General features: G+C 45.7%; 1 protein-coding gene across 1 annotated transcript; it reads left to right on the top strand.

The window, feature by feature from the left end:
• Nucleotides 1-5,933: 5,933 nt before the first annotated feature.
• On the top strand, nucleotides 5,934-7,966 carry LOC307068478 (exocyst complex component 7-like; the record flags this gene model as incomplete). The annotated part of the gene is made up of 4 exons (XM_079726353.1): nucleotides 5,934-5,993; nucleotides 6,202-6,267; nucleotides 7,417-7,601; nucleotides 7,798-7,966. 4 exons carry the CDS (start codon nucleotides 5,934-5,936, stop codon nucleotides 7,964-7,966), a joined length of 480 nt encoding a protein of 159 aa, XP_079582479.1.
• Between the last annotated feature and the right edge of the window lie 5,845 nt (nucleotides 7,967-13,811).

The following is a 13,811-nucleotide window of genomic DNA, read 5'->3' as shown; positions in this document are numbered from 1 at the left end:
TGTAATGTCTTTCACTTTTAGTTAAAGGCATTAGTACTAGGGTAATTCTGACTTCACAGAATAAGTTTAGAAGTATTCCCTCTGATTCTATTTTCTGGAAGAGATTGTAGAGAGTCGGTATCATTTCTTCTTTAAATGTTTGGTAGAATTCACCAGTAAAACCATCTGGGCCTGGTGTTTTCTATTTTGGAAGCTTATTAATGACTGATTCAATTTCTTTAATAGATATACACCTATTTATTTCTCCTTGTGTGAGTTTTGGGAGATTGTGCCTTTCAAGAAATTGGTCCAATTTCACCTAAGTTATCAAATTTAGGGACATAGAATTGTTCACTGTATTCCTTTATTGTCCTTTTACAGCCCATGGGATCAGTAATGATGACCCATATTTTATTTCTGATATTAGTAGTTTGTGTCTTCTTTGTGTCTTGTTTAGCCTGACTAGAGGTTATCAATTTTATTCATTTTTTCAAAGAACCAACTTTTTTTTTCTTTTTTTTGGCCGCTCCATGCAGCAGTGAAAGCACAGAGTCCTAACCACTGGACCAGGGAATTACCTAAAAGAACCAACTTTTGATTTTCTTGACTTTCTCTACTAATTTCCTGTCTTCGATTTCTTTTCTTTTGCCTATTTCAGATTTAATTTGCTTTTATTATGCTTGTTTCCTAAGGTGGAAGCTTAGATTACTGATTTTAGATCTTTCTTTTCGAATGTATCTATTCAGTGTTATAAATCTCCCTCTAAGCACTATTTTCACTGCATCCCACACATTTTTGTTTTATTTTCCTTTCCATTTAGTTCAAAAATTAAACATGAGGGACTTCCCTGCTGGTTCAGTCGTTAAGACTCCACACTCCCAATGCAGGGGGCCCAGGATCGATCCCTGGTCAGGGAACTAGAGCCCGCATGCTGCAACTAAGAGCCTACATTGCCACAACTAAAGATCCCACATGCCACAATGAAGATCCCGCTCATGGCACTGTGCTGCAACTAAGACCCAGAGCAGCCAAATAAATAAATATTTTAAAAACTTAAACATGGTATGCCATTTTTCATCTATCTGATTGGCCAAAATATTAAAGCTTGATAATATTTAGTGTGGGTTAAGGTGGTATAAGGGAGTATAAGGCACATTTGTACATTGCTATTGGTAATATAGACTAGTTCAACCATTTTGGATGGCAATTTGTACATATCTGTACAAATTTAAAAGGGGTATACATTTTGATTTAGCAATTCCACTCTCAGAAGGCTGAGAGCAGAGTGTATGTACGTACAGGGGGCAGAGTTTGCAATAGAAAATACCAGGGAAAAACCTAAATGTCCAATAATAGAGACTGCTTCAATATATAATATCTATTCAGTGAAATACTATGCAAAGGCTATGCAAAGAATACCCTGTTATTGAAAGATGGTCAAGGTATACTGTTAAGTGAACATGCAGGCTACAAGAATAGTATGTTTAATGAGATAGCATTTGTGGGTTTTTTTTCTTAAGGATAACTTATTCTGTTTATAATATGCTTGGATTTGTATGGATACATCTGGAAAGTCATAACTGCGGTTATATCTTGAACAGAGGTGCTTGGGGCCAAGGAGGAGGTGGGCACTTTCTGTTCTTCACTTTATACCTTCTTTACAGTTTGAATTTTTAACCTTGAATAAGTATTACATTTAATTTGAAGAGCAGTTTTAAACCCAAATTGCAGATTTGAGCCCACAGGTGGCTTGAAGGACGCTAAGCATTTCCTTTGCTGTCTCTGCCTTATATGAGAGCATGAGAAAGGCTGCCCATCCCTGGGCTTTGGGCACCCTGGTCCTTTCTCTCATTTTATATATAAGAGGATTTCAAGAGAAAAAAAAGAAAGAAAGAAAACCCTCCTGACCACTGTGTCGGATGGCACTGTTGATGGCTGGCTGGCGGTTTCTAAATGAAGAAAAGAGACTCATTTTAATCACTACAGAAAAAATGAAGATTTGTTTTCTTCCTTTTTGTTTTCTTTTTTGGCTATGTGGGATCTTAGTTCCCTGACCATGGACTGAACCTGAGCCCTTGGCAGTGAAAGGACAGGGTCCTAACCACTGGACTGCCAGGGAATTCCCTAGATTTGTTTTCTTAGATGTGTTTTTATAGAAAGGTAATTTAAACTCATCATCTTTAGAAACTAGAGAAAAAGAATCATCCATCTCCTCTACTTACCATTTTAGTATTTTGTGGTGTTTTCCTGACTTTTTTTTTGCAATGCAGCTATCATATTTTAAATGGCTGTCATCCCAGGGAACATATACTCTTGTGATCTGCTTTTGTGGCTATTATGTCATACCGTATTCATTATCAATATTGCTGCAGGGCCAGGAAACATTAATTTGGAGCAATTATATAGCTAATTCCTCAGAAAGAGCACAAAGTCCAGAATTCGGAAGTTACCAAACTAAAGAACAGGTTGTTGGGACTTCCCTGGTGGTGCAGTAGTTAAGAACCTGCCTGCCAGTGCAGGGGACATGGGTTTGATCCCTGGTCCAGGAAGATCCCACATGCCGCAGAGCAACTAAACCCATGAGCCACAAATATTGAGCCTGCACTCTACAGCCCGCAAGCCAAAACTACTGAGCCCGTGTGACACAACTACTGAAGTCCGCACACCTAGAGCCCATACTCCACAACAAGAGAAGCCACCGCAATGAGAAGCCCACGCACTGCAGCAAAGAGTAGCCCCTGCTCACTGCAACTAGAGAAAGCCCACACGCAGCAATGAAGACCCAATGCAGCCAAAAATAAATAAAATAAATAAATTTATTTTTAAAAAAAGAACAGCCTATTGGGGAACAAGCTCTTCCTCCCCCCTCCCTGTGGAAAGAGCATCTCTGTGAGTGGGCAGCTGAGGGCTCCCTGGTGACCTGCACCTTTGTGTTCTGAACAAGTTTGCGAATGAAAGCCAAGCTTCTGAGGCTGCAGCTGAAACACCACTTGCTCCTTTTGCTTGCGCTGAGCATAGTTGGGGAATTACAGCTTTTACTGAGTCAATGTCCACTTGTCAACATCAGCCTGACATTGGGTTGGGAATCATTGGAACTCATCTTTTCATTCTGTCTACCCTTTACTAGATATGGTTGCTATAAATATAATAACTTGCTTTTCACAGTGGATTTTCTTGAAAATCAGATTGGCAGCTTTGCATAACAGCAATCAGAACTCCTAAGCTACCCAGCATGGGGAGACCGAGAACAGCCTTAGCTGTACCGTGTCCTGGCCAGCTGTGCTGACTCAGTGCAGCTGACCTCTCTGAGCCTGACCTTCCTCGTCTGCAGAAGGGAGACAATAGCTGTGCCTGACTTGTGAGTTTATTGTGAGGATTAGACGAGATAACACAAGGTGGGGCTTGTAACAGAGATGGGCAAACAGAAGGCTCTCAACTGAGTTGGCTACCAAATTAACCTTAGAGAAGGAAATTGGAGAAAATACAAAAACCCACACACATGTGTAGTTTATTTACAAAATTGCAGTGATAATATACAAAGCTCAAAGTATTTGTTGACAACCATAGAGGATTTTTATTTTAATTAATTTATTTAGTTTTGGCTGTGTTGGGTCTTCCTTGGTGCGTACGTGCTTTCTCTAGTTGCTGCGAGCGGGGGCTACTCTTCGTTGTAGTGCATGGGTTTCTCATTGTGGTGGCTTTTCTTCTTGCGGAGCATGGGCTCTAGGCACGCAGGCTTCCATAGTTGTGGCTCGCAGGCCCTAGAGCGCAGGCTCAGTAGTTGTAGCGCACGGGCTTCGTTGCTCTGCAACATGTGGGAACTTCCTGGATCAGGGCTTGAACCCTTTTCCCCTGCATTGGCAGGTGGATGCTTTTTTTGTTTTGTTTTGTTTTGTTTTGTTTTTTTGTGGTACTTGGGCCTCTCAGTGTTGTGGCCTCTCCCGTTTTGGAGCACATGCTCCAGACACGCAGGTTAATCGGCCATGGTTCACGGGCCCAGCCGCTCCACGGCATGTGGGATCTTCCCGGACCGGGGCACGAACCCGTGTCCCCTGCATCGGCAGGAGGACTCTCAAGACACTGCGCCACCAGGGAAGCCTGGAAGGTGGATTCTTAACCACTGTGCCACCAGGGAAGCCCCATAGAGGATTTCTTCCTGAGACCTATAGAGCATGATGTTATCAATAGTTTCTGAAGCATTTTTTTGTCTTGTTTTGTTTTTTTGGCTGTGCCGCACGGTGTGTGGGATCTTAGATCCCCCACCAGGGATTGAACTCGGGCCGTGGCATTGAAAGTGTCGAGTCCTAACCACTGGACGCCAGTGCCACCCTCTAGCCCACTTACTCTTTACTGTGGCCCCTAGCAGTTTAAACTTCTCCCTTCACTTAGTTCTCAGGACTGCCCAAGGACCACCTCAGCTAAATCATCCTAGGTATCCTTACACAAGGACTCTGCCTTTTTATCTCCCTCATCTGCAACAGGGCTGCGTCTCCTGGATATTTCCTTCATCAGCACTTTCACGGCCACCCACCAGATCTGAAATTGTCCTCTTGCCCCAGAATAGCTGCCTAATCCTCCTCCAGGCTCTCTGTCCCACTTCTTTCTCCTCTTTGTGGAACTGGGTCCTGGGAGGGCCTTGGGAACCCTATGGCTTGGTGCCCACCAGCGTATGCCTCATTGTCTATCTACCTGTACCTGGATGTCAGGTCCACAGACGAAGTGAACAAAGCTGTGTGGCCACTTACTTCCCAAGGGCTGGGGGCAGAGACAGGGTGAGCAGAGAAGGGATGGAGGAGGGAGTAACTAGGTTTTGCAGGAGCTGGCTCTGGTGGTGAATCCAGAACATCCATCCCTGCAGGAACCTTGATTCAGGTCCCCCTTCCTGCCCCAGAGCTGTACTTAGAGGAGAGTCTGGGCAGAGGAACTGAGACATTCTGGCACCCTGCAGCAGGGGCCCTAGCAGCTCTCCAAGCCTTTCTGATTTCCTCAGAGGCCCTGTGAGCAATGCTCCCCGTGTGTCTGAATACCTGCAGGCAGGCCTCAACCTCTCCTTAATTGACACCACCACCTGGGCCCCAAGCCCTCAGACAGGTCTGGGCTCTTTCAGCCTTCCCCTTGCACTGTTTCCAGATGTAGGAAAACTCCCCGCTGAAGCCACTTCTCTACCCGTCCAGGTCCTCAGCCCCCACACCCGCTCCCTCCCCCCAGCAGGGTCCTCACCCCCAGCAAATAAAACCACACAGGTCTCTACAAAACAGACTCCTTCCAGTGGAGCTTGGGGCTTGCTCTCCGGTCCCACCCAAATCCCTGGGATGGACGCACCGAGAACTCCCGCCACAGGAATTTGGCTGAGCCCCTCCACAAGGCAGGATTGTAGTTATGGGTGCTGCTGGGACCATGGGTGACCACTCTGTCCCCATACGAGGGCTTGCACACAGGGCCCGTTCCATGAGCTTTAGGGCCGAAGGGGGACAAGATTATACAGGCTCCTTGTTCATTAAATGGGCACACATTAGGCGCCTGCTGTGTGATAAGATCTGTGCTATGCTTTGTGGGGAGCGCGACATCGATGCCTGGATCCAGACTTCGATCTAGAGAAACGAATTCGTCATTGATCTTTGTGAGAAGCGTCATCCTTCCCACGAAGACGACAAGTGAGTTGTAACTGTTGTGACAAAACAGCGCTCAAGAGAACCTTCTCTGTTGAGGGTGGAAACCCGCATCAAGGACAAACCCGAACACTGTTCTCTGCCACACCCAAGATGGCCACCTGCCCGGTGCCCCTGTTCTGAGTTGCACGCAGGCTCACTCAGCCTGCCACTCCTAACATGGCACATCAGCGCAGCACCTCGGAGCGGGGCCGGGGGTGGAAGTGGGTGTGACAGGAATGGGAGCCCAAAGGACACTCGGAGGCGAGGTACTGGGCAGTGAGAGCTGCTGGGAGGGTCGAAGTCATGATCCCCCCACAGGAGGCGTCCGCCTGGCGGCGGCAGATCAAGGACAAGCTGAAGCAGGTGGGGCTGGAGCTGGGGAGACGGGGGAGGAGGTGAGGGAGGGGGGCGAGATGCGGGCCGGGCCTCTACTCAGGGAGGCGGCGGGAGTGGGAGGGGGCCCTCCCTGCGAGGAGACCTAGTCTCCTAGGGGCGAGGCCATGGATCTAGGACGCGGTGGTCTCCTTTAGCCTTCGGCTTCAGGTGATGTCCTTGCGTGCGCTCCCCCCAGGAGGAGGAGACGCTGTCCTTCATCCGAGACAGACTGGAGAAGAGTGACCAGCTTTCCAAGAACATGGTGAGTAACCCCTTAGCTGGGAGGGCTTCCAGACGCTGGAGGAGAACCCTGCGACCCAGTAGTTCCGGCACCTAAGGCCTGGGGGTGCGGGTCTGGGTAGTGGTGGTGGTAACCTGTGGGTTTCTCTAGCAACAGTGTGACACGTCTCTTAACACTCCCTTCCCCTTGTCCGCCCCTTCGCTGAGGATGCTGCAGCCCCCACTGGCCTGGACTTTCTGCTTTCTGCCTAAGTTCTCCATTCTTCCTTCTCTCCTTCTGCAGACATTTAGTGAGACTGACTTAGGTGGGCTGGGTACTGGCCATGCGTCATCGTCAATTCAAGTGACGGTTGGACGGCTGGGTTACCACTTCTGAGATTACTGAGGGCAGAAAAAGACTCAGCCTTCACCCCAGAGGGCTTGAGGTGTAAAATGAGCTCTGAAGTCAGAGAGATCTGGGGTCTAGTCAGCGCCCCTCCACCTATTTGTGTGTGACCCCTGACAGGTAACTCTGAGCCTCAGTTACCTCCTCTGCTAAAACAGACGATGCCAACCTCCAGTGTAACTGTGAAGGTCATTGAAGCCAATGCATGCAGATGCATTTTGCATAGTACCTGGTATACAATAGGTCCTCAGTAAATATGAGTTTCCTTCCTTGTTCCTAGAGAAGACTGGAAAAGCACAAACTGAGCAGATACAAACTTGAGTATGTTTTTAATAACACAGTCTTCAGGTGCTAGGCCTTACTTAATGAGATTCACTCTTAGAGAGAAAGGGTTTTGAAGGTACCAGCAATGCATTTGAGGCTCCTCTGTATGAAACTACTTCCTGTTCAGTCCAGGAAAGCATCAGAGAGAATCGAGATTGAGATTTGGTTTCAAAGGGTGGAAGGGAAGCCATCCTGAGGTGATTATGTGAGGAGGAGTTAATTTAATGCTTGACTTGCCTTCAAATCCAACTTCAGCCAATTTATTTGGGCCACCTCCTATGTGCCAGGCACAGGGTAGGTTCTGGGGATACAGTGGTGAACAGATATACCCTGTCCCTTCCCTCATGGAGCTTATTGTCTAGAAAACCAGAGAAGAGGCAGCAATTGCCAAAGACCTGGTGGGTGGCAGAAGCAGTGCTGGGACAACCCCGAGGCCTGAGAGCACGGAGCTTCCCCCCGCAGGTGTCTATCCTGTCATCCATTGAGAGTCGCCTTATGAAGCTGGAGAACTCCATCATCCCTGTGCACAAACAGACGGAGAACCTGCAGCGGCGGCAGGAGAATGTTGAGAAGACCCTCTCCTGTCTGGACCACGTTATCAGCTACTACCATGTGGCCAGTGACATGGAGAAGATCATCAGGGAGGGGTGAGCTAGGGCCAGAAGGTCACATTCCTAATGCCTCTTGCACCAGTGGCTGTGGGCCTTGGAAGGGAGGAGTAGATATATTTGAGCCTCGAGTCCCCTGTGTTAATTCTCTTCTCCCCTTTCCAAATACCATTCTCTTGGTCCTTCCTCTTCAACTTCCATGTGCCCAGGCTAATAGGACTTTTCTCCTTTCCAGCCCCCCAGGTAGGCTGGAAGAGTACCTGGGCAGCATGGCCAAGATTCAGAAGGCTGTGGAGTATTTCCAGGACAACATCCCAGACAGCCCAGAACTCAACAAAGTGGTAAGGGGCCAGCAGAGTGATGTGAGAGGTTTGGGGACACGAGTCACGGCCCTGGTCTCATGAGAGACACTGAACCAGCTTAAAAGAGAATATAGTAGAATAAACAGAAGTATATAATACCATACACATACTGTAGGCATTAAGATCTCTGTCTCAGAAATCACAGGTATACATTTTTATTGCATCTTAATAATTTAACTAAATTATAAGTTAAATATGAAGTATAAGTTTAACATTTGATTTTTATAAATGCATGGGTATTTTTTTATTGTAGCAAAAAATACATAATATAAAATTTGCCTTTTTAACCATCTTTAAAGGAACAGTTCAGTGACATTAAGTATGTTCACACTGTCGTATAACCATCTCCAGAATTCTTTTCATCATCTCAGACTGAAACCCTGTACCCATTAAACACTAACTCCACTTTCTCCTCCCCACCCATCCCTGGCCATCATCACTCTACTTTCTGACTCAATGAATTTGACTAGTCAGGGGACCTGCATTCATGTTTTCATATGCAATTTTTTTGTGTCATATCTTTGTGTTTAAGTTTTGGGGTCTTTAGATCACCAGAGGGAGATGGAGAAGGGCTGGGAAGTGAGATTTACTCAATGCATTGAGGAAAGGAGAGAATGCAGACAGGAGAAAAGGTGGGAAAAGAGGCCCAGCCATCCCAGCCACTGAGGAACATTAGAGGGCAGGGCAGCTTGGACCCCCAGTCACCTGGCACACCTTCCTGGTGGCACCACAGTTCTTGCCCTGAGGCGTGTGTCTTACCCAGAAGAGGGGGTGGGCTGGGGAACAAAGATGGGAAACTGACTTTTCTCCCACCCAGAAAGCTGTTGCTTAGAACAGTGCCTCCCAGCTTTTCTCCCATCGTGGCTCCATCGGAAATGAGAATGCTTGTGTGGCACACTGGGGTAAAGTAACAAGCCAGTGGTCTCTGGCTGCACACAGCACCACCTGGCTACCCGGAGGACTGACAAGATCAATACCTCGGCACACCAGTAATGCAGTGGGCACACACCAGTAAAACCATAATACTGCAGCCCTTGGGTGGGCAGCCTGGACTCAGAGATTGGGATGCCAGGGGCTGGAGAACTTGATTCTTGAGGGTCTCTACCAAGTTTGGATCACAGAGTGAAGAGCTCTGTGCTAGAACTTGGGTGCGGGAGTGGATTAGAGAAGGAGAATACAAAAAATATGCTATAGGTTTACCCTAGGGGACGTACTTTTCATTTAAGCAGAAATGCTCCAACTCCTCTCTCTATTTTTAAAACATCTTTACTGAGATATAATTCACATACCATAAAATTTACCCATTTAAAGTATAAAACGCACAGTTTCAATTTCAGTGCTTGTGATTGGTCTATTCATATTTTCTATTTCTTCCTGAGTCAGTCTTGGTAGGTTGTGCATTTCTAAGAATTTGTCCATTTCTTCCAGGTTGTCCATTTTATTGGCATAGAGTTGCTTATAGTAATCTCTCATGATCTTTTGTATTTCTGCAGTGTCAGTTGTTACTTCTCCTTTTTCATTTCTAATTCTACTGATTTGAGTCTTCTCCCTTCTTTTCTTGATGAGTCTGGCTAATGGATTGTCAATTTTGTTTATCTTCTCAAAGAACCAGCTTTTAGTTTGGTTGATCTTTGCTATCGTTTCCTTCATTTCTTTTTCATTTATTTCTGATCTGATCTTTATGATTTCTTTCCTTCTGCTAACTTTGGGGGTTTTTTGTTCTTCTTTCTCTAATTGCTTTAGGTGCAGGGTCAGGTTGTTTACTCGAAATGTTTCCTGTTTCTTAAGGTGGGATTGTATTGCTATAAACTTCCCCCTTAGAACTGCTTTTGCTGCGTCCCATAGGTTTTGGGTCGTCGTGTCTCCATTGTCATTTGTTTCTAAGTATTTCTTAATTTCCTCTTTGATTTCTTCAGTGATCACTTCATTATTGAGTAGTGTATTGTTTAGCCTCCATGTGTCTGTATTTTTTACAGATCTTTTCCTGTAATTGATGTCTAGTCTCATAGCATTGTGGTCGGAAAAGATACTTGATACAATTTCAATTTTCTTAAATTTACCAAGGCTTGATTTGTGACCCAAGATATGATCTATCCTGGAGAATGTTCCATGAGCACTTGAGAAAAATGTGTATTCTGTTGTTTTTGGATGGAATGTCCTATAAATATCAATTAAGTCCATCTTGTTTAATGTATCATTTAAAGCTTGTGTTTCCTTATTTATTTTCATTTTGGATGATCTGTCCATTGGTGAAAGTGGGGTATTAAAGTCCCCTACTATGATTGTGTTACTGTCGATTTCCCCTTTTATGGCTGTTAGTATTTGCCTTATGTATTGAGGTGCTCCTATGTTGGGTGCATAAATATTTACAATTGTTATATCTTCTTCTTGGATCGATCCCTTTATCGTTATGTAGTGTCCTTCTTTGTCTCTTCTAATAGTCTTTATTTTAAAGTCTATTTTGTCTGATATAAGAATTGCTACTCCAGCTTTCTTTTGATTTCCATTTGCATGGAATATCTTTTTCCATCCCCTTACTTTCAATCTGTATGTGTCTCTAGGTCTGAAGTGGGTCTCTTGTAGACAGCATATATATGGGTCTTGTTTTTGTATCCATTCAGCCACTCTGTGTCTTTTGGTGGGAGCATTTAGTCCATTTACATTTAAGGTAATTATTGATATGTATGTTCCTATTCCCATTTCCTTAATGGCTTTGGGTTCGTTATTGTAGGTATAGTCCTTCTGTTGTGTTTCTTGCCTAGAGAAGTTCCTTTAGCATTTGTTGTAAAGCTGGTTTGGTGGTGCTGAACTCTCTCAGCTTTTGCTTGTCTGTAAAGGTTTTAATTTCTCCATCAAATCTGAATGAGATCCTTGCTGGGTAGAGTAATCTTGGTTGCAGGTTTCTCTCCTTCATCACTTTAATTATGTCCTGCCACTCCCTTCTGGCTTGTAGAGTTTCTGCTGAGAGATCAGCTGTTAACCTGATGGGGATTCCCTTGTGTGTTATTTGTTGTTTTTCCCTTGCTGCTTTTAATATGATTTCTTTGTGTTTAATTTTTGACAGTTTGATTAATATGTGTCTTGGCGTATTTCTTCTTGGATTTATTCTGTATGGGACTCTCTGTGCCTCCTGGACTTGATTAACTATTTCCTTTCCCATATTAGGGAAGTTTTCAACTATAATCTCTTCAAATATTTTCTCAGTCCCTTTCTTTTTCTCTTCTTCTTCTGGAACCCCTATAATTCGAATGTTGGTGCGTTTAATGTTGTCCCAGAGGTCTCTGAGACTGTCCTCTGTTCTTTTCATTCTTTTTTCTTTATTTTTCTCTGCATCAGTTATTTCCACTATTTTATCTTCCACCTCACTTATCCGTTCTTCTGCCTCAGTTATTCTGCTATTGATCCCATCTAGAGTATTTTTCATTTCATTTATTGTGTTTTTAATCGATGCTTGATTCATCTTTAGTTCTTCTAGGTCCTTGTTAACTGTTTCTTGCATATTGTCTATTCTATTTCCAAGATTTTGGATCTGCGAAATAGAATCTTGGATCAGCTTTACTATCATTATTCTGAATTCTTTTTCAGGTAGACTGCCTATTACCTCTTCATTTGTTAGGTCTGGTAGGTTTTTATCTTGCTCCTTCACCTGCTGTGTGTTTTTCTGCTTTCTCATTTTGCTTATGTTACTGTGTTTGGGGTCTCCTTTTTGCAGGCTGCAGATTCGTAGTTCCCGTTGTTTTTGGTGTCTGTCCCCCGTGGCTAAGGTTGTTTCAGTAGGTTGTGTAGACTTCCTGGTGGGGGGGACTAATGCCTGTGTTCTGGTGGTTGAAGCTCGATCTTGTCTTTCTGGTGGACAGGTCCACGTCTGGTGGTGTGTTTTGGGGTGCCTGTGGCCTTATTATGTTTTTAGGTATCCTCTCTGCTAATGGGTGGGGTTGTGTTCCTGCCTTGCTAGTTGCTTGGCATAGGGTGACCAGCACTGTAGCTTGCTGGTCGTTGACTGAAGCTGGGTGCTGGTGTTGAGATGGAGATCCCTGGGAGATTTTCGCTGCTTGATATTATGTGGAGCTGGGAGGTCTCTTGTGGACCCGTGTCCTGAAGTTGGCTCTCCCACTTCAGAGGCACAGCACTAACTCCTGGCTGCAGCACCAAGAGCCTTTCATCCACCCGGCTCAGAATAACAGTGAGAAAAAGTAGAAAGAAATAATTAGTAGAAGAAAGAAAGAGAGATTGAAAGAAAGGAAGAAGGGAAGTAAGGAAGGAAGGAAGGAAGAAAGAAAGAAAGGAGGGAGGGAGGAAGGATGGAAAGAAAGGAAAGAAAGGAGGGAGGGAGGGAGGAATGAAAGCAAAAGGAAGAGTGAATGGAAGAAGAGAGGGAGGGAGGGAGGAAGGAAAGAAAGAAAGAAAGACAGGAGGGAGGGAGGGAGGAAGGAAAGAAAAAGAAAGTGGAAAGAAGAAGGGTGGGAGGGAGGGAGGGATGGAGGAAAGAAAAATAAAGAAGGAAAGGAGGAGCGGAGGGAGGGAGGGAGGAAGGGAAGGGAGGAAAAAAAGAAAGAGCAGGTAAAGTAAAATAGAATAAAGTATGAAATATAGTAGCGTTATTAAAATTAAAAAGCAATTATTGAAAAAAAACACGGACTGAAAGAACCCTGGGACATATGGTGGAAGCAAAGTTATACAGAGAGAATCTTACACAGAAGATTACACATACACATTCACAAAAAGAGAGCAGGGGGAAAAATCAAAAATCTTGCTCTCCATGTCCACCTCCTCGATTTGGGATAATTCGTTGTAAAAAGAGGAAAAGGGCGAAAAGTCTGAAATCTTGCTAAGTCCACCTCCTTAATATGAGATAATTCGTTGTAAAAAGAGGAAAAAAACAGGGGGGAAAGTCTTAAATCTTGTCCTCAAGGTCCACTTCCTCAATTTGGGATGATTCGCTGTCCATTCATGCACTCCACAGACACAGGGCACATCAAATGGACCGTGGAGCTTTAATCCGCTGCCTCGGAGGCTGCACAGAGAGATTTCCCTGTCTCTGCTCTCACAGCTCCCGGGTCTCAGCCTTGGACCTGGCCCCGCCTCTGCGCGTAGGTCGCCGGAGGGCGTCCGTTCTTCGCTCAGACAGGACGGGTTTAAAGGAGCCGCTGATTCGGGGGCTCTGGCTCACTCAGGCAGAGGGGAGGGAGGGGAATGCCCTCTCCTCGCGCACCAGGCAACAAAAGGGAAAAAAGTCTCTTGCCTCTCTGGTAGCTCCAGACCCTTTCCCCGGACTCCCTCCGGGCTAGCACTAACCCCTTCAGGGTCTCTTCCTGCCGCCAGCCCCAGACCTCTACCTGCGCTCCGACTGAAAGCCGATACCCGAGCCTCAGCTCCCAGCCCCGCCCGCCCTGGCGGCCGAGCAGACAAGTCTCTCGGGCTGCTGTGTGCCTGAGGGCACCGATCCTCTGTGCCAAAATCTCTCTGCTTTGCCCTCCACACCCCTGTTGCTGTGCTCTCCTCCGCTACTCCGAAGCTTTCCCCCTCCGCCACCTGCAGTCTCCGCCCTCGAAGGGGCTTGTAGTGTGTAGAAACCTTCCCTCCTTCACGGCTCCCTCCCACTGGTGCAGGTCCCGTCCATATCCTATTGTCTCTGTTTATTCTTTTTTTCTTTTGACCTACCCAGGTATGTGGGGAGTTTCTTGCCTTTTGGGGTGTCTGAGGTCTTCTGTCAGCGTTCAGTAGGTGTTCTGTTGGAGTTGTTCAACGTGTAGATGAATTTCTGATGTATCTGTGGGGAGGAAGGTGATCTCGCGTCTTACTCTTCCGCCATCTTCCTCCGGCTCTCTGGGAGAAACTCTTGAACGCAGCTTCTTGGGATCCACGGAGCAGCGCATGCGATGACTGC

The sequence above is a fragment of the Hyperoodon ampullatus genome (assembly GCF_949752795.1).
Source record: "Hyperoodon ampullatus genome assembly, chromosome: 19".
Taxonomy (NCBI): Eukaryota; Metazoa; Chordata; class Mammalia; order Artiodactyla; family Ziphiidae; genus Hyperoodon; species Hyperoodon ampullatus.
This window is presented reverse-complemented; position numbering and strand designations above follow the sequence as displayed.